General features: G+C 33.2%; 1 protein-coding gene across 8 annotated transcripts in view; it reads left to right on the top strand.

The window, feature by feature from the left end:
• GPHN (gephyrin) overlaps positions 1–27,667 on the top strand; it is a 546,364-nt gene that overhangs the window by 343,469 nt on the left and 175,228 nt on the right. For 3 of the 8 annotated variants that reach the window (XM_068965811.1, XM_068965808.1, XM_068965809.1), the window contains 2 exons: positions 1,911–2,045; positions 15,374–15,430. In XM_068965811.1, coding sequence (XP_068821912.1) covers positions 1,911–2,045; positions 15,374–15,430 — 192 coding nt within the window. Of the gene's footprint in view, positions 1–1,910; positions 2,046–15,373; positions 15,431–17,566; positions 17,639–27,667 lie in introns of all 8 variants that reach the window. The other 5 variants (XM_068965812.1, XM_068965806.1, XM_068965813.1 and 2 more) reach the window with 3 other exon arrangements.

Here is a 27,667-nt window from a genome sequence, read left to right as displayed (position 1 = left end):
GGCTTCCCTGGTGGCTCAGAGGTTAAAGCGTCTGCCTGCAATGCGGGAGACCTGGGTTTGATCCCTGGGTCAGGAAGATCCCCTGGAGAAGGAAATGGCAACCCACTCCAGTATTCTTGCCTGGAGAATCCCATGGACGAAGGAGCCTGGTGGGCTACAGTCCATGGGGTCGCAGAGTTGGACACAGCTGACCAAGCGACTTAACTAACTAACTAAACTACTTGTAAGCACTAGATAATTTATATGCATTATCTTATTTAGCCCTCAGTAGTAATCTGGTGAGGTAAATGCTATCATTTATCCACATTTTTTGGAGAAGGCAATGGCACCCCACTCCAGTACTCTTGCCTGGAAAATCCCATGGATGGAGGAGCCTGGTAGGCTGCAGTCCATGAGTTTGCTAAGAGTCGGACACAACTGAGCAACTTCACTTTCACTTTTCACTTTCATGCATTGGAGAAGGAGGTGGCAACCCACTCCAGTGTTCTTGCCTGGAGAATCCCAGGGATGGGGGAGCCTGATGGGCTGCCATCTATGAGGCCGCACAGAGTTGGACACGACTGAAGTGACTTAGCAGCAGCAGCAGGATCCACATTTTTTAGATAAAGGAAATGACAGTTTAAAAATTATATCCATCAGTATCCCAGCAGAAGTCACAGTGTACCTAAATGGATAATTGTGAAGAGTTTAGTAAAGGACTATGATATTTATAAAAGCATGGGAAGATTTTAGAGAAAGCAACAAAATATGATTCAGCACCCTGGAACTAGTAGTAATTGGTATCATTAATACTCTTAGACCTAATGGGGCAAAAAAGAGAGCAGGTAATTGGAATCCAGCAAAGAGCTATAAGCACAGGTCATCTAACAGGGCCTCTGATCTTAGCCAGCCTACAGTGACCTGCTGGAGAGGAAGCCAAGGGAATAAATATCAGACCTTATTCTCCCCCAACTCTTCAGTTTCCTGATAGTACTTCTTATCTGACCCAGCTAGAAATCAGAGAGCACAAAATAGCTTGTTGATTCTATCTCTACAGTTTAGCTTGGTCCAGAGAGGGTGAAGAAGGGTGGAGAATGAATCTGAAAGGGAAATGGAAAGTATCTAGGAATTAAATAGGTGTTAAATGACAGAGCTAGTATATGAATGCCAAACACTTTACTCCTCTCTACAGTTCTATACTGCCGCATAAAAAAGCTTTGATGAAATATTATTTGAAATGTTATTTGGCCAAGGAAAATATATTGAATCTGAAGATTTCTACCTTATCCCAAATTTTTGGATGCAATCATACTTAATAAGTTAGACCAAATATCTGAGAGCTGAGCGGCAAAGGGTGTTCAGTGATTCAGTGTCTGACTCTTTGCATCTCCGTGGACTGCAGCATGCCAGCCTTCCCTGCCCTTCACCATCTCCCGGAATTTGCTCAGATTCATGTCCATTGAATCAGTGATGCCATTCAACCATCTCATCCTCTGCCACCCCTTTCTCTGGCTTTCAGTCTTTCCCAGCATCAGGGTCTCTTCCAGTGAGTCAGCTCTTCCCATCAGGTGGCCAAAGTATTAGAGCGTCATCTTCAGCATCAGTCCTTCCAATGAATATTTGGGGTTTATTTCCTTTAGGATTGACTGGTTTGATCTCTTTGAAGTCCAAGGGACTGTCAGGAGTCTTCCCCACCACCACAATTTGAAAGCCTCAATTCTTCAGCACTCAGCCTTCTTTATGGTTCAACTCTCACATCCATACATGACTACTAGAAAAACCACAGCTTTGACTATATGTTGACTATATGTGCCACCCATCCCCGCCCCCCCCCCCGCAAAAAAAAAAAAAAGAATGTTTGGTGTGGGTATTGATTTTGCATGTGATTGGTATTTTCACCATATTAAACCATACTTGTTCCTCTTGTTCAGATTCCAGACTCCATCATTTCTCGTGGCGTTCAGGTGCTCCCACGAGACACAGCCTCCCTCAGTACTACTCCTTCGGAATCTCCCCGTGCTCAGGCTACATCTCGCCTTTCTACAGCTTCCTGCCCGACACCAAAAGTAAGTATAGTTCCTTGGCACCTTACACCTGCTCTGCTATGTACATCTGGGAAAACTAACCAGTATTTGCCTCTGCTTGTCAAGGTTGGATTGCATGCAAGATATTACAATGAAAAATTAATGGGCTATAACATAGATATCACCTAATGTTTCACAAATTGTTGTATTAGGCCAACAATAGAATAGAAATTTCATTCAAAATGCCTACTACCTCACAGCTATAGGTATCACTTTCTGTAACTCCTGTTTCTTTGTTGTAGACTTCTTATTTTTTAGCATACTTACTTGTATAGATACGCAGTTTTTTATTTATGCAGAGAGTGAATATGTTTCTGGCCAATAAACAGCAAGATTAACAAAGTAAAATGACGCCACCAAAAGGATTTTTTTTTTTTAACTGGTCCAGGCAGGGGTAACTCCTTGCTCTAGTATCATTCCAAATTTTTTCAAACATATTCAACTTGGAATGTTGCTGCCTAATATTTGGAAACAAATCTAAATTGATAGAAAGTTTTAATGCCAACCTTTGGGGGAGGGAGGAAGTATCTTAGGATTTATTTTTTATAATTTTTCCCAAGTACTGAAGCAGTGAGCCAGGGAGAGGATTAGATATTTATTTGCTGCCTGACATTTTCATGTGTGTGATAAACTGAGTAGCAAACCTAATTATGACTATGATACTTTTCCTTAGAATATCTCTTCCCTGTAAAGTTAGTCATTTGTAACTTCAAGTTTCCATAAGATAGATGTACTATTGGCATCAGAAGCAAACAGTAACATTCCTTCTTATTTAATAGGATATGATTTTAGCTATCAGGCTATACAGTAAATTTATTTCAGAAATCTGTAGGTAATTTTTCAAACTATGACTTTTTCACTGTCATCAGATTTAAGGATTTATCTAACTACCTTCCTCAATTCCAGCTTTTCTATGAGTTTTATGAACGTTATTGTTGAATTTAACTGGAAGTGATCTCAATCAGTTCTTGAAATGTGTAGTGCTTTTACATTCCATGCGACATCCTTTTTAGCAGTCTTCAGAGTGTGAACTGTTGAATATCATTTTTAGACTTGTGTCAAAAGTCACTGATAATTAATTGTATAGTTTAAAAAAATCGAGGTCTTAAATCTTCATGAAGAAAAACTATAAAAGCATTCTAGATATAAAATGTTTGTTATATGTTTATACACTGAATGCCACCCAGCTGAATCTTTAACCGAAGGAAAACATGGAGTTATCAAGACATAAATTGGGTAGAAAAATATCGTCCATATCTTACAAATTTTTAAAACAGAATGATTTATTGTTTGACTTCACTAAATTCCAGCTGTATAAGTTTACTCATTTATGAAGTCTGGGAAACAAGTAAAGCTAAATGTTAAGTCCACTATAAAAGACTACTCATTCATCAAATATTAAGACCTTAATGATTGGAATGTGGAATTATCTAAGACAGTATATTTTTCTTAGTGTTGTACTGTATATATAAATATTGAAAACTAAGTTTTATCTAAGTTCTTGGACCTTTTTAAAACTTCGGAGTTACATTTTATTTACCAGGAGAATATTAATTACAGTTAATAAATGCAGTTATTAAATACAGTTTTAAAAATTGCTCCAAAATCCACATTTATTATTTTGCTTATTTCAAAACCTTAGGATAACAAGTGGCTTGTCTTGATATTTTTCCATAGATAACACTTAGCTCTTCAAATTGACAATTAATTCAAGTAAAACAGTTATTTCAAAATCTTTTTTTTTTTCAGAAATTTTTCTTCTGTATTTTTGCCTAGGAATATAATTCTGTTTCTTTTAAATAATTTTACCAACACCAAAATGTAACCTCAAAGATAAAATTATTGCTTTGGTGTTATTTAATTTTAAAATTGAACTTTTAAGGTTGAATCAGAGTAGTAATATAATAGAAAAACTAATTTGAATACTTTTTAAAAAGAAGTGAAGACAATCAAATTATTCTTCCTATTGAAAATCTCAAATTATAAGACTGCTTAATTAATGTATACTAGATGCTTTAACAGAGAAGGCGATGGCACCCCACTCCAGTACTCTTGCCTGGAAAATCCCATGGACAGAGGAGGCTGGTGGGCTGCAGCCCATGGGGTCACTAAGAGTTGGACATGACTGAGTGACTTCAGTTTCACTTTTCACTTTCATGCATTGGAGAAGGAAATGGAAACCCACTACAGTGTTCTTGCCTGGAGAATCTCAGGGATAGGGGAGCCTGGTGGGCTGCCATCTAGGGGGTCACACAGAGTCGGACACGACTGAAGCAACTTAGCAGTAGCAGCAGCTTTAACATGTTCTTTTATATCAGTGATAGATGTAATCTCTTCCCCCATAGAGTTTACAGTTTAGTCAAAGGTATGCTGAAGTAAATAGGTATTTTTAAAATAAATTTATCTAAAATAACCTTTAAAAATTATATTAAATAAAAAATAAAACATTTAAAATAACATAAAAATAACCTTTCAAATTATAATAAATATACTTTTATAATAACTTAATAATGATACATTGAAATTCATGCTAAGAAGTGAAAAAGTGTAGTAGAAAGTAAAAGGAGGGAAATCTCAGATTGGATGATCAGAGAAGGCAGCTCTTAGGAGTAGCATTTCACCAGGGACATGACAAATGGTGAAAACAAAATAACAGCTTTTTTTGCCAGTTGGAGGTTTTGAGAATTATGTTCAGCAATAATGACCACTTTAATGGTAGTACTCACTAATCAAAAACTCTCTGTAAAACTTCATTAGTACACGAATAACCTAATTCAGTGACTTTAAAATCCAACTTCAGATCAATTCTTCTTTATTTTAAATAGTGATTTTTTTTCCCCTTTGCATACTAAGTAAAATTCAAGGCCATAGGTTTTAGCACATAAATATATTCTAGATAAATTAATTTTATAGCATAAAAATGTAAGGCAGAGAAGAAATAAAAATGAAGGTCAGGGTTCTAATTTAAATTTTGGGTAAATGATGTTGTTAACTATACTAAGGAATGAAAAGGCAAAGGAAAATTGTTAATACATTTTGGTTTTGAATGTTTTCAGTCTAAGATATGAGACATCCCAGGAATATTATCTTGTACAAAATCAGAACACAAGTTGAGTCTGACATCATTATTGTTACTACATCTTGGATGGAATGTTTATAATTTAGTACATAATACTGTTAGCCAGACCCCATAAAAATCCCCCTCCCATGTTTCAGATTAGGCATGCAATCTGTCATGTGCAGAAAAAAATGTGCAAATACGTTTTCCTTACATTGGAAATACAATACAGTCATGAAAGACCAACACTAGAAAGAGCACTTGACTTGATATTAGAAGTCCTGGTTTCAACTACTGGCTTCTCTACCTAATAACTACACTGCATTAAGCAAGTTGTTCAACTTCTCTGAGCTTTTTGTCTATAATAAAACTGGTAATCCTTGCCTGCCCAACAGGGTTATTAACTATTAAATAAGTCTTTGCCTGGTGCTGGGAAAGCAGTGGTGGGCAAATAACACTGTTCTTGGCTTTACAGACAGATAAAGCAGGCAACTATAAATTATAATAAAGTCCAATAAATTTTATGATTTAACAGCAGAAGTACAGAATACTCTGGGAATAACCATCAGAAACACTTATCCTAGTCTTTGTGAAAATACGGAAGGGTTAAATAACCAAATTATTATTAAAAACTAACAGTTCTAACCTTTTCCTCTGTAACGTTTTATCACGGGGCAGCATTTAAGCTGGAAATTTCCTGTCCATTTGTATGTATGCATCTACTCCTGTTAGGTCAACAGCTATAATGTTGGTAATAATTACAAATTATTTTGAATTCACATTTTATTTACTCTGCAATATTTTATTCCAGATTGTGCTTTAATCCCTTAAGATTCTCCACCTATAGTTTCCTTTTCAGTACACTCGTCACAATCTCATAAAGACAGGGTATTATCTCTTCTAAAGTTCGATATAGAATGGCATTGTCTCCAGCAAAAATTTGTTTGCTGGGATGACATAATATATTTCCATATATGGGGAAATTCATTTCTCCTTAGTATCAGATATTTTCTTTTCATGAAATCTGACTGAAATGACAAGTGATTTTCACTCCTTTAGCTTGAGGACTCTGTGAAATGTATTTTAACAACAAACTTGAGATTTTAGTCTTACATTGCCCTAAGTAAAACAGTGCCTAAGCAAAAAAGTCAAATAGTATATAGATTCTATGAATGGGCAGTCTCTAGAGGACTCAAATTCTAAAATGGTAATCATTTCCCAAAAAATGGTTTGCTAAAAGAATACCTCTATAACAAATTCTGTTTTAAAGTGAATATGATTCACAAATGTAATAAGTTCTGCTTTTCAGTTATGAAAAGCAGCAGCATCTCTTTTAGAATCGAGAGGCTTGACATAGAGAATAATGACCAGAACTGAAAAGGAAAAAAAATCCAGACTTTCAGTCAATTCACCACTCCCTATCAATGTCATCAAAAACAGAATTTTTTACAAAGACCAGTTCAATTTTCCTTTTAATCCCTAAGCATCTGAATTTTGACTAAAATATATGGATTAATAAAGGTAATCTCTGCACATACTCCCTTGTACTTCAGAGTTTAGAATAGAACTTTGTGCACAGACTAATCAGCATGTTATTTTTTCTCTTCTTAGATACAAAATATAAATTAATTTTCCTATCTAATTAAAGTTTATAAAATAATTTTCAAATATATATTAAAGTATCCTCATGGAGTATGTGTTCCTTTAATAATAATGTCTAATCTTATATTCAAACAAAATGCAGAATTACAGCCTCTCTAGGCTTCTGTTATTGTCCTTTGAGCAAAGGAATTTAGATTACTCTGGATAAAGAATATTTTCTTAACTCACAATTTTTAATGTGTATATCTGAAAGGGAGTAGATTCCCTTTACATATAAAAATGGCATTATTTGATGTAGTATCAAGGTAGTATTTTCTCTTGGGTTTTTTTCCTAGTGATATTAGTTTTTACCAACTAGTCTATATTATCACCACTTTCCTTTGAGAACGCCAAGATGATTGTGTAATATGGCTAGTTCATTGTTTCCCAAGTCTTTGGAGACTCAAGAAGTTCTATAATTCTAGCCTGAATCAGGACACTGACTGAGGCCTGCAGATTATTTTCTACTGTTTCTGAGAGCCTAAAGAAAATTAGTAAAACTACACTGACCATCAGGTTTCTTTGCTTTTGTCTGAAGTCATATCAGCATTGGCACATCAACAACTGTTCAGCTGTTAATGACATTGTAGAAGTGTATGGGTTCTACATGTGGAGTCAGCAAACACCAAAAAGGTTGGAAAACATTTTGAGTTAATAGTTATTAATGTAATTAGTGTAATTAGTTATTAGTATAATTAATAGTTACACTAATTAGTGTAATAAAATGCATCTCTGGACATAAAAATATAAGTTTTGGTTAACTATCTCATGGAGATGAGGGTTGCTGAACAATAATATTCTCAACTTTGTTGGTCAGATCCATCGGTTCTCAAACTTAATACTCTCAGGAACCCTTCACATGCTTAGGAATTATTGAGTACCTCAAAGGCTTATTTATGTGAGTCATAGCTGGTGATATTTATTGCACTGATAATTAAAACTTAGAAATTTTTTTAATGTTATTTATTTACTTTAAATTGAGAATAAGACCTTTCTATGTTAATTTAAATAATATTGCTAAGGGTAAAAACAATGTTTTCCAAAATTTTAAAAAATCTACTAGAAAGGATGACATTGTTTTACATTTTTTTTCCTATTCATTTCAATGTCTGGTTTAGTAGACTACAGCTGGATTCTCACATCTGCTTCTGTACTCAGTCTGTTGGAATATATTGTTTTGGTTGAAGGAAACAAATCCAGCCTCACACAGTTATGTGGTTAGAAAATAAAGGAATATCTCAATAGCATTTTCATATAATTGTGGATATTCTTTGATACTACAACAAAATTGTTCAGTTGATAATATATTGAAAGTTAGTTAAATCGTAGAATTTAGCCCTGTCAAGGGGCATTTCATACTCCAATATATTAAAATCTTTTGGACATACTGCCATATATGAAATAGATAAACAGAGACCTACTATATAGCATGGGGAACTGTATTCAATATCTTATAATAACTTATAATGAAAAGGATCTGAAAAAGGATGTAGAGATATACATGTATAAATGAATCACTTTGCTATACACCTGAAACTAATGCAACATTGTAAGTCAGCTATAGCTCAATAAAAAGTTGTTCATCTGGGGAAAAAAAAAATTCATTGGTCGGTCCTGAATGTTTAATGGATCTTATATCCAGGTATGTTTTTGTAATGTATTTTTTATCACATGGAAAATATAAGTTCTTCCAAGTGTTTACTCTTATCAAAATTCATTTTCATTAATATAACCACCAACTCATTAAAAACTCCTTGGAAGCATTGGAAGCTCATGGTGATATCCATTTTCCATAATTTTAATTTTTACTTAGAACATAGAGTTTTTTCTTTGGCCAAAAAAAAGCCAACAAACCCTGTTTGTTTTCCCGAAATTGACTGTCTCGTTTCATTCATTTTCAAGAAAACGTCTATCAAACATCTAAGTCTGAATAGTCATAGTTTGTGAGACATTCTTTCAAGCAAAAATAGTGTTCTGTGCAAAACCTGGCTAGTTCAGCTTGCAACTCAAACTATTGCCTAAGTTCTTTATCTTGAGACACCTGTCATTCTTTGTTATACAGCAGAAGTGTTTTATTTCATTCTTCCTGTTTGTCACACTCAACAGACAAATTTTAACTAAATTGAGTTAGTATTTACTGTTTCATTGAGAGGGCAATGTTAATGAAACTGTTAGGACACAGGGGTGAATAATACAATAACTATTCACACTATTTGTATCCACTGCCTAGATTTCTACTGTAGTACCAAACCATCATTGCTTTTGTACCATCATTTCAAATGTCAACATAGTGTTAGAGGCAAATAATGTACTGGTATTATTATTAAAATCATTTGACCTTGTGGAACCCTGAAAGAATCTCAGGGACCCTCACAGGTCTGTGGAACAGACTTAAAGAACCACTGGTATAATCAAATGAGTGGAGTGCTTAATGTTACTTACAAAGCATCCTGGGTCTCTTTTGTTTAGACCAAGTTGCAATGGTATTCTCATTCCAGAGATCTTATCCTTTATGTCAATGACCACCAGTACCATGCTTAATATAAGTGACTCACCCTGACTGATCCAGATTAATTCTAGGAAAGGGAACAGAGTTTCTTCTCCCTGACTCAAAACAATAGAAGACTTCACAACGTCTTTTGAAGATAACAACCAGAAAATACATCTCCAGCTAGCTTTACTCATTTCCAACGTGAAAGTACTTCTATATTTGTACAGCAACTAATGTTTCCCTAGAATCTCCTTTTTACTTATAGGTACACAGAGAGTCCTCTTTTAAGCTATAACTTAGTTGATGGAAGATAATTTTATTAGGGATATCTTTGGGGATGACTTCCTTTTTTATAATTAGTTTGGAACATTTTAAATTGGTGAGATTTTTTAAATAAAAATACAGTTTTCAGTTTTCTAAAAAATCATGTTAATATTACTGGGCCAGATGACATATATTAATACTCAACTGGCTTTCTTTATACCCTCCAGGCTACTTTACTTGTTTGCATTAAGTGCCTGGCTCCTAGAGACTTTTGAGTAACTTATTTCTACTCTCATTCATTATTGTCTAGTTTCTCCTCCTTTATAACAACATTTGTTTTGCTATTTATTCTAGTTTGATAGAAAAACAGATTTTTGAGACTTCAAATAAAGAGTTTTGATATCTTTTCTAATAGGAAAATCACTTTACAGTATGGTAAACTGTTTCATATTTTGAAGAAAACTAAAATAAGATAGTAATAATGTATTTTAGCTGTGAATTTAATGAGTAAAGGGCTGTTTGCTTAGCCCTTTATGAAACAGTAAGTAGCTGTTTCATAAAAACAGAGAAAATCATCAAAGAAATATGTGGGAGAAAATGTACTCTCACTAGAAATCTATTAAAATTTTTGTAGTCAAATTGATAACATTTTAAATTATAATCACTACTGTAATGAGCAGTGACATGAATATTCCTAGTCACACTAGCAGAAATATAAATTTGTATGACATTGCAAGCAAGCTATATATTTTTAAAATATTTTGTTTAACCAATGGTATTATTTCCAGAAATTTTTTGGTGGAAATTATCAAACGGAGAATGAAAGATTTAATTATAAGATTATTTATCACAGCATTATTCATATTCATGAAACAGAATCAACCTTAACGTCTGTGGTTAAATAACTTACTATACATATGTATATATGAGTTATTTATATAATCTAAAAAGTAATATTTAGGAATATTTAATGGCATGGGAAAATGCTCAAAATAAAATATGTAGTTTAAAAAAGTAGTAAACAAAATTAGAGATTAAATTATAGGTTATTTTATAATCTAAATTTTTTACTAGAGCAGAAAAATATAAGTTTCTCTGGTTTTGTTATTTAGACAGGATCTGGTGATGACAAGGACGGGTGTCTTTTGCCTGCTTCATAAAGCCAACTGTTTGCTTGTGTTTATAATTGTATTTATACCAGGGTACTTTTATATGCAGGCTAAAGCATTCTATTCCTAATCTTATTTGATAGAAAAATTATATTTCAGTTGAAGTTTGAATACAAACTTTTTTCTATCTGCTATATAAATAATAAATAATTCTTCAGAACATACACTATACTATTTAAAAGTTATCTATTCCAAAGTACCTAATAACTCTTTTATACTGCACCTATAATGGGCTTCTTAATTTCTTTATAGACAGATAAGAAATTTGGGGGGAAAAGATCATGGGTTGAATTATTCTCTAGATAGTGGGCAGGAAATAGCATGCTTAAAAGTCTAATTTTGTATAGATTGCATGATTTCAAAATGAAAGCTATCATAGAAACTTAGGGATCAAAATAATATGTGTAATAAATGTCTAGTAAAATAAAAATATTTGAAATGATAATAAACCATTAGAAATCATAGCCTTTCAAATAAAGGATTTCCTAAGTATACAATTTTTTTGTAAGCCAGGGGGCATTTGGTAGATCTGTGACTTGCTACCAAGATTCTTATTTTTGACTTCCTATTTCTTCATTATTCTTTGCAGTATTTCCTTGATCTTCTCGATTCTTTTATTGGTTTGCCTTTCTCTAGAAACACATTAGATTATTTTTCCTTGATGCACAGAATTACTGCTTTTCTTATTTTCATTTCTTCCTTCCTTCTTTTTTACTTTGCCTTAATAAATTGCAAGTGAAACAGAATTATTTTACATGAAGCACCAGTTTTACTGAAAGGCCTAAAATATAGTGAATTGAAATATTAACCAAATCCCAAAAAGAATTTCTTTATTCACAAATTTGTTTAAATTTTGAATTCTCAAGTAAAACTTTTTAAAAACCTCCTTCTCCAATCATAACTATCAGGAGTCTTTAGCTGTATCAATATATATTAAGTGATATTGGTTAGAAGACAATTTCTAGGAAAAAAGTTTTATTTTCTGTCAGTGATACCCATACTTTTTTTAAAAAGTAGCATATTAAAAATGTCTGTTTCTCAAGGTAGTTCTAAACGTAAATTAGGTAAATTTGTTTCTAAAAACAAAACAGTCCCTAGGACAATCAAACAGAACTGTTTTTTAAATCTACACAATCTTAATCTAAATCAATATAAAATATATTAAGGGAGAAAAAGGGGAAATCTACATAAGTTATTCTGTAGATGAGAGGCCAAATTTAATGAAGAGATCTCACAGCCAGATAATTTAATACCAGCTATTTACTTTCTTAAAAATTATAGGTCTCTAGAAAGCTACTGATCCTAAGACCTGAGTTCTCTCATCAGTAAAACAAATGTATAAAATATGTAACCTTTTCTCATAATTCTTCAACAAAATCTTGCCACTGAAAAGAAGTATTAATGCATACACCTAGTGATATGGGCACTTACCTTAACATGACTTTTACAATCCAGAAATTTCTTGAAGTTTCATATTTTGTTTCAAAAATTAATATAAAGATGATTTTATACTCCAAAATCTTATATGTTTGCCTTTGAAAAAATATTGACATTTTGTTTACAACTACTTATTATTGGCAAGAGAGATAAGGGTGAGATGGGGTAATTTTCTGCTTTGTTAATAATGGAAATACTTTTACAGTATTTACAGAGCTCAGTTTTGGAGAACCAAGCTAAATCACAGGGAATCAACAACTCATATTGTATGAACATCCAGGCATTTCCTTTTGTTGCATAATATATCTATAATTCAAGCTCTTATTTTAAAAAGATGAATACAAATAGCAGTCTTTTCACAACTTTAGAGGCTACATCCTCATAATTAATTCCTTAGGGTAGATTACCCAGTAATTAATTGCTAAAGAAATATTCCCAGAATGCTGCCAAAGAAATCATACAGTGCAGTCTTCTCAGACAACTTTTAATGGATATCTTGTTAATATATTCTAGCTGAGAGGCTGAATAGAAGATTGAAATGATTTTGATCCTCTAATTTATTTCTTTTACAATCTCAGTTAAAAATATTTACAGAAAGACCTAATAATTTTAACCAACCTGTAATCTCTACAGTTCTTTACATCCAGTCCTCAAATTTCATTTATATTGCAATGATCTTATATGTAATATAAACATTTGAATTTTAACCTCTTTTACTTTTTGATGGAGAATGTTTAGTCTCACAGAAAAATATATATCAAATTAGCTATCATTGTGAGGCTTTTATAATTATAATAAAGAGTGAATTTCATTTTATCCAAATGCTAATCTTTTATGATTTCTTTTACATTCTAATCAAAGTAAAAAAGTAATCAGATATTTGGATTAGCTGTGAATTTCTTTTATTTATGTTACTCCATCATAACTGATGATTAAGTGTTAACTAGAATAAATGAGAGCATTATATTTTAAAATCTATGATTTGACTTCTCTCTACAACTCAAATTTTATATTTTCAAATTCTTTCTGAAGTTTTTCAATGTTAGGCATTAGTACCTGTGTCAGGAGCAAAAAAAAAAAAAATCACATGACACTTGAATTACAACCACTTGTAGCGCTGATAACCACATTGGTTTTCTAAAGTCTTCCTCTTATGATAGTTAAGAATTTGCAAAATCAGATTTAAACACAGAAAATTAGTGTCAAGCATTGACAGATGAGCTTTCTACTCCTAAAAATCTTTGTTTAATTTGGTGTATAGTCTGTTTTCACATCCAGGGTTCATTGTGATTGTCTTTTCTTATATTTCATTCTTTAAACTTCTGTACTAGCACTTATATTTGGAATTGAAATGATTTAGGAAGATTTTCTTCCATGCATTAGTATAGTAACAAAATTTCTAACATAAATTGGATAGATAGACAAATAGACACACAGGGACATGTATACTTAATACAGCCTCTTATAAACATCAGTTTTTTTTCCAACCTATTTATTTCCAGGCCTATTAAGGGTACAACTTTAAAGTAGAAATCAAGAATGGTGGGTGTTGGTCTTGGCTTTGTCATTAACGTCCTATGTAACCTTGACTTCCTGTTGCTGGACTTGATGTAATTTTAAGCCTTCCAGATATAAAAGATAATGTAGAAAATGGTGTTCATGTGTTACTATTAATATACAATAACTCAGTTTCTAAACATTTTTAGAAAGCAACATGAGGTATTAGACTATTTTTATATAAAACTACATAGTTTATAATCAAGATATTGTGAATATCAATTTAAAATGGAAAATAGCTTTTGATATAAAGATGTTCTCTGAGATCAAATAAAATAGCATGAGAAAATGACTACACATGAACACACTGTCCATCAGAGGCCCTTTATTATAGAATGTTGCTATTCTAATTAGTATCCATTGTTTCTGAATTTGAGAATTTTTTTCAACTAAAAGTTGAGTAAGGATCAGTGATTATCTTTAGGGTATAACATTTAATTAGTGTTGAATTAATAAAAACTATATCAAGTAAAACCAAAAGTTGACTCAGTTCTTATGGACCAAGATGCTCTTTTCAAAGTGAAAATCCAATTTTCTCAGATATTCTTAGTATTTCTCAGTATTCCTAAGCAATATCTTTATGCTATCAAAGATATCGTAAAAAAATATAAAACAGTAGCCTGCCTCCAGAAATTATAATTTTGTAATATGGTCAGATTTCTTATTTTTCCTGAGGACTTTAACACTGGGAATTGGGTATCACATGGATACTTCATCTACTGTCTCCTAATACAAGCAAGACCATTACAACTAGCTCGAGCTATGCTGGTCTGAATGGAGACCGTCATCCTGCACATGAAGGAATCCATAATGTAAAAGCACTTGATCTGAAGCTTCCTTTCAGTCTCCCCTGATTCTTTTTTTCAGTTTGTTTTCCTCTTTAAACAAAATATTAGTTATTGTTACAGCTCTATTAAAATAAAGGCAAAGAGACTTCTTGTTTATAGTTCATCTAATAAAAACACTTTGGGTTTAGAATCTTCCTTTTCTCATTTACACAGTTATTTGAAACAAATTTCTAAAAAAGCAGTTTTATTTTCTTTTTTGTTGTCTTACCCAAGAGGAAAATTCAGCTGAAATAACTGAAAGTTTTGAGGGAGTGAATGTATCTAACTTTGGTCTGGCATTAAAATTTTCTGGTTGGGCAGCACAATTGTTTAATTGGGAACCTCAGTGACAGCTGAATAACCTCAGTGCTTGGGTCAGCAAGCAGAGGAACTTCACTCTGTCACCTATCAAGAATGATGCTTGTCAAGACTGATCTCTCCACTTACGGAACACTCATACATCTAGTAATACCACTGTTGTCTTCTGATATTACAATGGAATAGACACTAAAAGAGACAGTTTTCTGCATAGGTATATTTGTAATTCTTTGTTTTTTGTAAGCCAAATGCAAATGTAACACTACTCCAGATACTGCTTCATCAGAAGTCCCCAAGATAACCAAAAGTAAGTGCCCGTTTCCTCATCTTAGGAACAGAGTCATAACAAAGACTGAATTCTAGCAACCAGCCTATTTGCAGAGCATGTCATATAGCCTCTGGGTTAGTAACTTAACTCCTTGGCCTCCTAAGACATATCTCAGAGTCGATTGATGTTTTTGCATGTATTATTTACTAATGTTTAGAAAAATTTTTTAAGTTCACTTTTTCTTTATTCTGTCTTTTTTACCCATCTTCCCTCATTGTAGCAAATTAGACGGCCGGATGAAAGCAAAGGAGTTTCTAGTAGAGTTGGATCCCTCAAAGTAAATATGTTTCTGACATTTTTTGGCAAGGTTTCGTCTATAGCCTACACTTCTTCCTTTTTGGAGGGTGGAGGGAGGAAGGGGGCTTTTTCCATTTTTCACCATCCCATTTTGTTTTATTTTAGTATTTTTATTGGCTGTTGGGTCATATTTTTTTTGTTTGTTTCAGCTACACATAGAGCAACCAGCTGAAGGCAAGCTGTCAAATAACTAGCTTTGAGTGGCACCACAAACAAGAGAAAGGGCACCTGCCTCATTTCAGGTGCCTATAATTTGGGGTTCCAGAGTAAACCGTTCCTCTGATTGATGTCACTGACTATGTGTTAAGTTCCTGTTACACAGAGAACCAGCATTTATTTTCAGATTATTATATCCCCCTTTTTTTTTGTTAAAAGTAATTAAGTGTATTGTAGTGCCATTACCATTTGTAGTTCATTCCAGAAAAATAATTATTATGAGTTAATAACATGTATCACATATATATAAAATCTTAAGAGTTAGAAAAGGAATTTCATATGATGCTATTATAGTGAGCTCACATATAGCTAAGAGTAAGCACTCTTAATCCCCTTTGTTTTATTTGTCAAAAGTTAAAAATTGATATAATATTCAAAAGAAACTGATATTTATCTAAATGTTTGCCCATTTGTATATGTGGCCTACTAATATAGCACTTAAGATTTTTGATCTAATGGTACCATTTGGTAGTTGTTAAATATCCATTTGGTCAATATGTCTTGGGCACTTGGTACTCTAATATTTAATCACAATGAAGAGATAAATAAGTTATCACCCTTAAGAGACTTAGGCATAGCCAATTAATCACTTTTAATGCTGCCACCATAAATGCAAGTTGGAAATTTTTCTGAATTTTAAAAATACACAGAGAAACCTCCTTCAAAATTAGCCACTTCTTGTATCTCAATCCCATGTGTCCTAATAGCAATGGTAACTGCTAAATTAATCAAAATGACATAAATCACTGTATTGGAATGTCCCAATATTCAGTAACTACTTTGAGGCTAATATTAAGTCATTTTAAAATTTTACACACCTCCAATTTATTTCTATTTAACAATTTATGAAGCACTAACTTCTGCACTCTTTCCTCTCCTTGCCTCTTCTGCCTTCTTAATTTTACTTTTTGTTGTTTATTTATTTATCTGTATGTGTGCACACATGAGTGCACATGGATGAGGGTGTGTCTGTATGTTTGTGTCTTTTATTCCAAACAAGCCATCTTCTCTGTTCTCTAACACTGCTATATACTGGGTAACATTTTTTTGTTATTATTTCACTAAGAATAAGCAGAGGGGCTTGGAAGTGTTGGTTATATGCCTGTTTCAAAAGCAAGGCAAACTAAAATTATTTAGTCAGAAAAATATGACTATGTATCTTGATGATATATCAGTAGCATTCCTCACTGTCTACCTGTGAGGTATCATATTTTAATTTTGAAGGAGACATAGATCCATTATTGTTGAGACTGGATTATAACTCAGATTAAAGAGAAGGTGCAGTTTGGCATAACTTTTTGGAAATGACTGATAGTGAAATAAAGATTAAATAGCATTCATAACTGCAGCACCATCTGCTATAAACTGGATTATACGTGCAAGTACACCTGTGTTGATCTTGAAGTTAAGCTTTTGGATGTGTAGAACTTCAAGTTGTAATTATTTGTTTATTGTTTTTAAGTGTATATACAAGGGATTATGTATGTACACATAAATATATTTAAGAACAAAATATAGATTTTAGGGTTCAGTCCATTTACTTGGATATGAATAAAGCCTTAAATCATAAATCCTGTTTGGGAAAGAAAGGCAAATTTCATAATTCTTAAGTATCTTTTTTCTGCAAAATAGAAAGTTTTAAAGTAAATCTGTAGGGAATTATAAGAATAGTTATGGTATTTATTTTCTCTAACACTTTGGGGAGAAAAGATGCTTTAATTAAAATATTCTCTTCCTAGTCACGGTTTATTGAGCATGTATTCTTGCACTGATGTTTTGAGATGTTTGCCAAAGGCAGTGAGGAATGTATAACGCTATGGTCTTATTTTTAAAAGGAAAAAGGAAAACTGAAAAGAGAACAAGTTGCTTTTTCAATTCATTTTCTGATGTTTATATGTAGCTCCATCGAAAGCTGGAGGAGCTCAGAGATCACCTAGAAGGCAATGTGAAAGGATACTCTCTCAGAGTAAATGTACGATTTCACTCGGTGATTTTTTTTTCCCTAAACTTCTGCTGACTGGTAATTCCAAATCAGATTGATTTGTCCTCTCATCTCCATTTTTTTTACTTTCTGTCTCTTTCTCCCTATCTCTTTCTTTCTTTTGGAGCTGTAGCTTCATGCTCACATTTATGAAATAAAGATTAAACTGGCAGGGTAGATGACCTTTAAGCCACACTAACATTGCGTTTGATTTAATAGCATTCTAGCTCCAATGCAAATTAAAAACTTTTTTTTTCCCCAAAATCTGCGTTTCTTACACAATTGTATAATTTTCTGAGGATCTTTTCATGAGACTTCATTGGAGCTTTTCCATTGACTGTGTCTTCTGTCCCTTGTTAGATGTGTCAGCAGGATTCTATATTATGTGCTGGATTCAAGTGATAGAACCTTGATGATTCCATTTCAGTTGTCAAGGAAAATATTCAATGTTAGAGTCTCATTATGGGTAATCTGGAAAGTAGATAGGTCTATTCTGAGTTAATAGACTCCTCTTAACTCAGACTCTTTGGGAATAACTAAGATACTATTTCTTTTTCCTAAAAATAAAATTAGGCAGTAAGAATCTTCACTATGAACACTATTATGTAACATCTTACAAATACTTGAGATAATCGCTAATCTCATGACCCAGGACAACACTTTGAAGGAGAACAATACCTTATAGTCACTCAGTACTGTCGTACATCGTATAGGCATACTACCAGTAGTATTTTTGTGACTGATTAGTTAAGACTCAGAATGCTTGGTCCTTCTCCTGAGTATATCTTTTCAATATAAATAGAATTAAAATCTCTGAAATGGTATATGGTATAAATACAATAGAAGAAAAACAAAAATACCGCAGTAAATAATTTCTGGCTCTATTTAACCTTGATTTCCTATTTCTGGGGCTTTAAAAAGAAGATCGTAAGAATCTTAGGTCTGATTTACTTCTCCAAAGATTATTGCCATACTTTTAATTCATATTGCTATAATAGTTATGCGGGATAGAATAAAAAATAATAGTGCTATGATAATTCTCTGGTTTCTCAGCTTTGTTTTTAATTATGTACTCTATGTATTATGTGTATCTCTTCATTAAATTTTTGATTACTAAAGTTCAGTTTTTAGTAATATCAGTCATTAAATACTGATAGCTAAACAGAGGAGAAATTAATATGTATCTCATTTTTCTACTTCTTTCTTTTGAGCCAGTCTTTCTTTTCAGTCATATTCTTAGAGAATTTGAAAAATCATCCACAGTCATCCCCAGAATCTATTCCACTATTTTAAGAAATTAAAAAGATTTTTATTAATTTTATGATTAAATAAGTCTAGATACATCTGGATATCATTCTAGAAATTCCTAAAATGAGTCTCATAATGTATGTATATAGTGCCACATTCTTCCCTAACCAGTCATAGGAAGTGATATTATTTTTCTTTCAGTGAAACCAAGACCAGAAAGTTAGACTTGCTAAGGTCTATATGGTAGGATGTTCATGTTAGATTCGGGTTAATGAAAGCTCTGTGCTTTGAAAATTGGGTTCTCATGCCACTCCAGTTTCTCCAATACCTATACTGCAAGGAGAAGTACATAAGTAACTAGTCTCAGTGTCCTCGCCCTTTGTTTAATTTCACTGTGTCACACTTTGTTGTACCTTTTTTCTGAAAAGACTGAATATAAAGTATATCATCCTAAGAGTCCTGTTAACTGGAATAGTAGGCAAAAATTTGAAAAAAAAAAATTGTCAAAAGGCAAATAGTAGTATCTTCTCTACAGAGTTCAGCTAAGAAAAGATACAAATCAAATCTTGGCTGAATGTTCAGGTTTTCTCCTTTCCTGTTAATTCCCACAAAACGCTTTAAAATAATGGCCTCCTAGGTGTCTCAGTGGTAAAGAATCCACCTGCCAATGTAGGAGCTGCAGGAGACACAGGTTCAATCCGTGGGTCAGGTAGATGGAGGAGGTAATGGCAACCCACTCCAGTAGTCTTCTGGGAGAATCCCCATGGACAGATGAACCTGCTAGTCTACAGTCCATGGAGTTGCAAAAGAGTCAGCCACGTCTGAGCACACCTTAAAACATGCCTTGTATGTTAAAAGCTGTTACTTAGATGTAGAATAAAGTTATTCTCAGTACCATAGGCTATATCAATAGGTTTTGTTTCTAAAATGAGATAAATTGGCATATAGTGACCATCTCATTTTGTGGAAATTTATTATTTCCACAGAAGAGCAAGTATACGAGTGCTTTTTAATTCATTGAAACATTGCTAAATATTTCAGAGAGAGGAAAGATTCAGAACCATGTTGCCACTTAAATATTTAATAGTTGAAGAAGGTGAGATCATTCAGAAGTTTGGGATAAGGATTTAATTAAATCAGTGCTTCAACTGGTATCATCTATATGATATATTATGTTTTTTAGAGGAAAGAACCCTGTGTTTTTATTTATTACATATAATCAGTGATATAAAGTTGAATATTAAGCAATTATTTTTAGAATAGTTTTGTTTTTATTTCTTATGTGAAAACATACTTTTTTATTTTACATGGATTCTTCTATAGCAGAAAGTAGGATGTACTTGATTCTTGTAAATTAAGAATGTATCATCTTTTTCTGTACTTTGTATAGAGCTGCAGTATTCTGAACCCTAAATTGGTTTTTAGTAATTTTAATAATAATAAAATTATCATCTTGGACCCTGGAAACAAGCTTAAATGTTAAAACAGTCAGAAAAAAAAATAGATAAGTGCTTACAAAATAAAGACAAAAAAGAAATGTGAGGAATAAAAATACCTCAAAGCCACAAATTTTGAATTTAAGTCAGTTTATATAATACCCTGGCAAATTTCCATTCGTCTACAAATATATACAGATAGGTTTGGGGTAATCAAATATGTTAATTTTTTGAAAGACTGTAACAAACAGTAAAGGGAAGATGACTTATGAAAACAGATTACTGGCACATCAGTGAACTAAGAAGAAAGGTGATGAAGTAGAAGGAATATGATGAGTACTTGCTATGCTAACAAAAAAAAAAAAGATGGTATTATTTGAAGTGGAAGAAGTTAAGGGAGGAGATATCACATAAAATAAGACTGTATTTTTATTAAGAAAAATGTTTCAATCAAGTCAGAAAGAAATGTCTTTTAAAGAGTAGTTTGTCAATGTTTAGTAATTTCCTAAATGCTGAAATTATACTAGTATGAAATAGGATAACAAATAATGAATTAGATAATTGTGATTCTACAGGCCTTTAAGATCAGTGTTTTGATTCCAGCTTTAGTTCTAAACTAACACTTCTTTATATGTTGATGAATTGTCTTCAGGATATTTGCACTTTTCTGTTCATTAAATTAATGCTATAACTCAGGAGTCAACAAACTACAACCCTTGGGCCAAATCCTGTTTCTCTTTTGTGGGTCCATGACCTAGGAATGATTTTTGCATTTTTAAATGGTAGGGAGGGAAGTCAAAAGGATATTTCATTTTAGCATGTGGAACATTAGTATGAAACTAAAATTTCAGTGTCCAGAAATAAAGTTTTATTGAAACACAGCCACATTCTTTCATTGTATGTAATCTGTGGTTGCTTTTGCACCACAACAGCAGAGTTGAATAATTGCAACAAAGACCATATGGCACAAAAAGCCTAAACTGTGTAGTACTATCTCCCTGTTCACCAAGACCTGCTAAAACTAGTTAGTGTGTCAAGATGACATTGACAAAGAGATTGTTATAATAGAGGCTGTGTGAAATTATTTTACCAGTTGAGGAAAGAGAGTTGCTTATTTTTTCTCGGGATGGTTACAGATCATTCTGTGTGGAAGCATGCACTGAAAAGACTTGATCTCCTGAAATTTCCTACTTTACATTTTTATTCTTCCTTTTTATATTATTTTTTCCAGCTTCTCTCTCTTCACATACCAAACACACACACCTGCACACTAAGTAAACTCACCATGAAATTATATTAAACCCTTCAAATATAGAACTGTCTTATGGATAAAGTACAGATTATTAATTCCTCTTCTCTGGGCAGGGGCAGGTAACCTTACAGAGATTTAAAGATAAATTGTATTCTTACTCTTTGAACTGTTTTAAAATGTGTTTTTAGAGTATTTTTGCTGCACACATTGCATTTTTCTGTTTATTGCTTCCGTGTATCTTAGTAAAGATATTTCCTCTGAAAACCATGTTAACTTTTGATTTCTGCTAAATTTCCTATTTGACCCCACATAAAATCATATAAGTTCTATAGGAAATTTCATACAACTAGGAAAGACACTATAATGTGATCAAGTAATAAATCATGTCTTAATATAGCATTTAAAAATGCTTAAGTGTTTACAATGAATCAACCTGCTTTGATTGAGATGAGGAAAAACAGCTGGACCATTAGTCCTTAGATGAATAATCTTTATGTAGCTTTTAAATGAGTAAACATCAATTTGTTTATGTACTCTTTCTTTGAGCAAATTTCAATGTTTTTTGGTTCTTGTATGTAGAACATTGTTTGGGCCTCCTAAGTCTTCCTTCGTTGACATTTACTCACATTAATAATAGACATTTATTTACTATTTAATTTATAACATGCAACATCCTGAGTATCTTGGTAGGTAATGTTTTGTAATATGACCAGGTTACAATAATGATAAAGATGGCAGTAAATAAATTTTAAGATTATCTCTTTAGAAAACAGCCTAATTTTGCTTTTGCTTTATTAGCATTTGCTTAACATGTAAAGTGAATTAATTCAATCCTGAAGTTTCAGTTCTACTGAAAAATAGCGAAAACCTTTCTTGTGCTTTGAACCATCTAATACTTGTAAAATTGCCTACAGTAGCCTAAGACATCACTTGGAGTGGAAGTGACTCATCTGTGAGGGATTTAATGCTTATTATGGAATTGCCCTTCTCAGAATTGACTTTAATACAAAAATACGGTATTAACAAAAGATCTCCTTGACAAGTAAATTTCCCTAGTAATTGAAAATGGAGCAGTGAGAAGGAAAAAAAAGACAAGACTCAAATTATTTTGAAAGATAAAATTTTTCAGTTTTATGGGTATAGTTATAGGAACAGAACAAACATGCTGAGGAAGGGCTTCTTAGAACTAATATCCTGCTGAAGAAAATTAGATGTGTATATGGCCAAAAGAAAGGTTAAATTTCTTAAGATTTATAGAATTGATCATATTTTAGAAACTACCTCTTAGTAACTCATTAATTGGCAGTGATACATTTCATCACAAATCTTTGTGATGATAAATATAAAGCTTTCTGAATATTAATTCACACAATTCAGTTTTTGAGGATAGGAAAAAAAGACTGTATATTCACTCATTCAACAAACCATTATTGAGTGCCTACTATTATATTCCACTGTGCTGGTTGCTAGAAATATACTAAAAGAACAAATCAGATAATGACATTTCTGGTTTCTCCACTGTGCCGTCTTCTTCTGTTCTTTATTTTCCCACCCTAATTTTGTATTTTGGAACTTTATAAAGAATATGTAACTAGAAAATACATACTTAAGTATTTAACTCACATGGCATTGTGACAGCATTATGAAAGAAGAAGCCACAATATTTAACGTGCCATGTGACAACCTAGAAAGTAACAAGAGGGCAGAAAATTAGCAAGTCAATGTTATGAAAAAGTCACAAAAAAGTCAATGAAACAGTCTGATAAAAGATGGGTCTAAAGAGTTTTGTGTTCAGGTTTTTAAATATCTTTTTGTTATTGCTATTGGCTTATTTGTTTATTTAGATTCAGTACTACAGAATGGATTCAGTAATGAGAATGGAATAGTAGGAAAAGGAAATCGGAATCAGAATACTGAGCTGGCTTTAAAGAGCAATATGGAAATGTACAGTAGAGTCATTCTATAAATAATCTCACATGTAGTCTGCTAACGTTATGACAGTGCGATCAGTGTAGTGCCACAGAAAAAAGTAATCCGCTTTCCTGTTAACCTTACCTGAGCATCTTCTCAGCAAGACCAGACCAGATTCTAACTGGGGTAGTCCTCTCCGTCATGGATGTTTTTTAAAGCCAGGTATTTTTTTTATCACAAGGTTCTCCTCAAACAGTATGAACCTTGAGATTTCAAGCTCAAGTGTCTGTTTTTAAGACTGTTTTATTATCTGGCAAATGTGTTGGCGATGGAACCTCCTGAACTTCTGAGACACTTACTGCGCTGTACCTTCCGCCTTAACAGTGTTTTCTTTTCCCCACTGCGAAACCAGGCTCGGCTCCCCTCGTGCTCATCTACCTATAGTGTATCTGAGGTATACTTTGCACGTGTTCTCTTACATGGTCAACAACATGCTCGCCCTCACCATTCTTCTTATTTTATTTTCCTTTTGCCTTGATTTATTTTGCCTTGCACTTTGCACTTGGCTGAAAGGGATGACGGTACCAAAGGGAAATAGTTAGCTGTTTTAAGGGGAAATGTGTATATTTTCATACAGTACTTTTTTCTGGCAGTCACTGTGTCATATTGAAATTGTTAAAGGCTAAACAGCCAACTTGATTGTTACCACCTTAATTCCGTGAAGATTCCTTTGAACTGGGTAATTTGTTATTAAACCCTTCTTGGCTATGATGACGATTCCAGTTTGCATACTTGTATAGGTCTGTCTCTGGTAGCTGAAGATTTACAATGAATTAGTAAAATCTTGTCCCATTAATCATAGAGGAAAGCATCCAAATTGATTATTAAATGAGAATTTCATATGAGTCCCCTATTTTTATGTAAAATAGATTCACTCCCTTTTAAAAAACTGATTGGGTTATTCAGGAAAATAGTCTCCGTGATGCTTGTATAAGGTTCGTACAATCTAGGGCTTCCCAGGTGCCTCAGTGGTAAAGAATCTGCCTGCCAGTGTGGAAGACTCAGAAGATGCGGGTTTGACCCCTCGGTCGGGAAGGTCCTGTAGAGGAGGAAATGGCAATCCACTCCAGTATTCTTGCCTGGAGAATCCCATAAACAGAGGAGCCTGGCACGCCACAGTCCATGGTGTCACAAAGAGTCAGACACAACTGAGCACACACATACAGCATCTTAAAATCTAGAAAAGCTTATCACTCATGAGATCCATGTTCTTTTAACAGAGTACTTTATGTGAACTTTGACCTATGTTCTTTCCCTTTTTAGAGATTTAATTTCTTACTCTTATTGTGTTAAACCATAGCATAAATGGGTTTTCTAGTTGTATAAGACACAGTCACAGAAATATTAACAGACTTTGAATATCCTTTAAGCCTACTATTCAAAGCAGGGGCACTGTTGAGTAGCTAAGAGAAAAGAGTATATGTACCTCAAAATATAATTAGTAAATAACAGGACTTTAATAGCCTGTGAATTTTTAAGATCTTAACTTTTTACTTTGCAGACATAACCTATTTCTACATATATTTACTTTGTGCAGGCTACTATAGTTAGTATATATGCAGGCCAGTATTGTCAACTTAATTCTGATTGCAGAAATATTATGTCTGAATGTCATACAAAAAACAGAAAGATGGCACTGTCTAAAATACCAGGTAATGTATATAGAACCACAAGCAGAAAATCATCCTTTGACTTTAAAACTTTATAAATAGCCTTGCAAAGAATGGCATTGCTAAACCTGTAGCTTCACAAAGATTAATTTATTGAGTCAGTAGAATTACAGCCATCTTCTTTAATTTTTTCCTTTGCAAATTGCAGCTGTTAGAGTTTTTTTTTTCCTTCTTAACACTGATTTTTGGAGAATTGATTTTTTTCTTAAAATGTGTATTTGTAGAGAGAAACAAAGTAATGAAAAGCAGATGAATTGCTTGTGATATTAGTAAAGACTTTTGAAAGAGAAGATTGGTACCATCTCATCACCACATTTCCCATAGGTCTTAATTCCCCAGGATTATGATTCCTAGTGTAAAAAATATATAACTCATTTCTTTCTGCCACTTCATCCAGGCAATTCTCCATTTCCCATGAGAGTATTTAAGAAGTCTACCATTGGCATCATCTCCAGTCACAGCCTACAGCATCCATCAGGGTATCACTTTCTCTGTGACAGCATGTGTGCAGGAGGGCTCTCAGGTTGGAATGTGAAACTGGTTTCTGGGGGGATGGGATTGTGTATGCTGTGGCCTTTGCTCCATAGCACTCAGCTCTTAAATGCGTTCTGGCTTCACTTGGATTTGTTTTTTCCATTATGACACATGAGATTTATTTACTTGCCATGAAGTGTGTTCCTCCTTTTGTCATCTGTGACAGGGTTTCTACATTTCTATACTCAGTGGCCCATCTCTGTGGACTCCATAGGTGGTTTTATGTTTCTCTTACGATGTGACAACCTGATAAATGTTCATCTCCTTTATCTCATCTCCATCTTCACTACGGTTCTGTTTGGAGAGGATATTATTGTCACCTCATTTTGCAGATAAGGAAACTGAGGCTCAAAGAGGTTAAATATCTTGCCCAAAGTCATAAAAGCTGCCAGATGAGTAGCAGAAAATTGTTTTTTCTTAAATACAATGCTTTTCACTTTTCAGGATTATTAAAAATCATCAACTCTCTGAATGGCATGCAGTAGTCTTGTATTTTCACAGTGTATATTTACTTGGTTCAGGTTGATTATGTAGTTTTGGATTTTATCTTATCAGAAGATACAGGTGTATCTATACAATACAAAACTTGAGTTTAAGAAAGTATTAGAAAGCCATTCCTTTCTGTAATTTCTTATTTTTCTTGTATTTATTCATTTAATAAATATTTGTTGAGCACCTACTATGCTCTGCTTGAATACAATCTTCTAGCTATTTCTTGATCTTTGAAATTGGCTTAACACTTAAAATGCATAAAATATTATGAATGTAATGAGATCGGTGGCTTCAGTTGGACACTATAATTCATCCCTTCAAGTCAAGTTAAAAAAAAGGGAGACGGAGCAGGGGGAACTCACTTCCAGATTTCTAAACTAACATTCAATTTTGTTCCTGCAGCATTCATTTTTTAAAAATCCTTTGAAAAAAAGTGCTTTAGAATTCCCTTCGCTTAAACCAAAGCCAGAATTAGTACTGTTTCTTGGTAGAAATGGTGTTCTTTCTGACTTATTTGGAAAATTGAAGTATATACTAGATATAACTCTTTTATGCTTTGTAACAGTATCTAAACCCCCCCCAAAAAATTGAGCACTGTAAAATCTTATTTTTAGTGTCTTAGATTTCCCAGTAGTGAGATTCATTTATATATTTGAGATTTCGAAGCTAAATTGATTTTTCCTGTTGAGTGGACAGAGACTGAAGCTTAATTGTTTTTACTTAATGCTTAAGAACTTTTAGGGAACTTCCCTGGTGGTCCAGTGGTTAAGACTCTACACTGCCACTGCAGGAGGCACCAGTTCAATCCCATCCTTAGCAAAGTAAGATCTCACACACTGTGCAGCAGGAAAAAAAAAAAAAAAAGAAGAACCTACCTAAAAAAAAGGTGACATTTTTAAGTTGTAACCTGCTAATATACAAAACAGTTGCTGTTGAAACTCTTAACCCACTATTAGCGTACCAATTCTGATCTAAACAAATCTTGATTGACAATTTGGAGTTCTGTTGGACAATGAAGCTCCATATACTTCTAGATCAATCTCATAATCGACCATATTTATTATTATGATTGTCACCATCTATCATCATTATTATTACTTCTACTTATGATATTTTTCCAGTAGTCATGTATGGATATGAGAGTTGGACTATAAAGAAAACTGAGCACTGAAGAATTGATGCTTTTGATCTGTGGTGTTGGAGAAGACTCTTGAGAGTCCCTTGGACAGCAAGGAGATCCAACCAGTCCTTCCTAAAGATCAGTCCTGAATATTCATTGGGAGGACTGATGTTGAAGCTGAAACTCCAATACTTTGGCCACCTGATGTGAAGAGCTGACTCATTTGAAAAGACCCTGATGCTGGGAAAGATTGAAGGCGGGAGGAGAAGGGGATGGCAGAGGATGAGATGGTTGGAT

This window comes from Capricornis sumatraensis, chromosome 2 (genome assembly GCF_032405125.1).
Source record: "Capricornis sumatraensis isolate serow.1 chromosome 2, serow.2, whole genome shotgun sequence".
NCBI lineage: Eukaryota > Metazoa > Chordata > Mammalia > Artiodactyla > Bovidae > Capricornis > Capricornis sumatraensis.
This window is presented reverse-complemented; position numbering and strand designations above follow the sequence as displayed.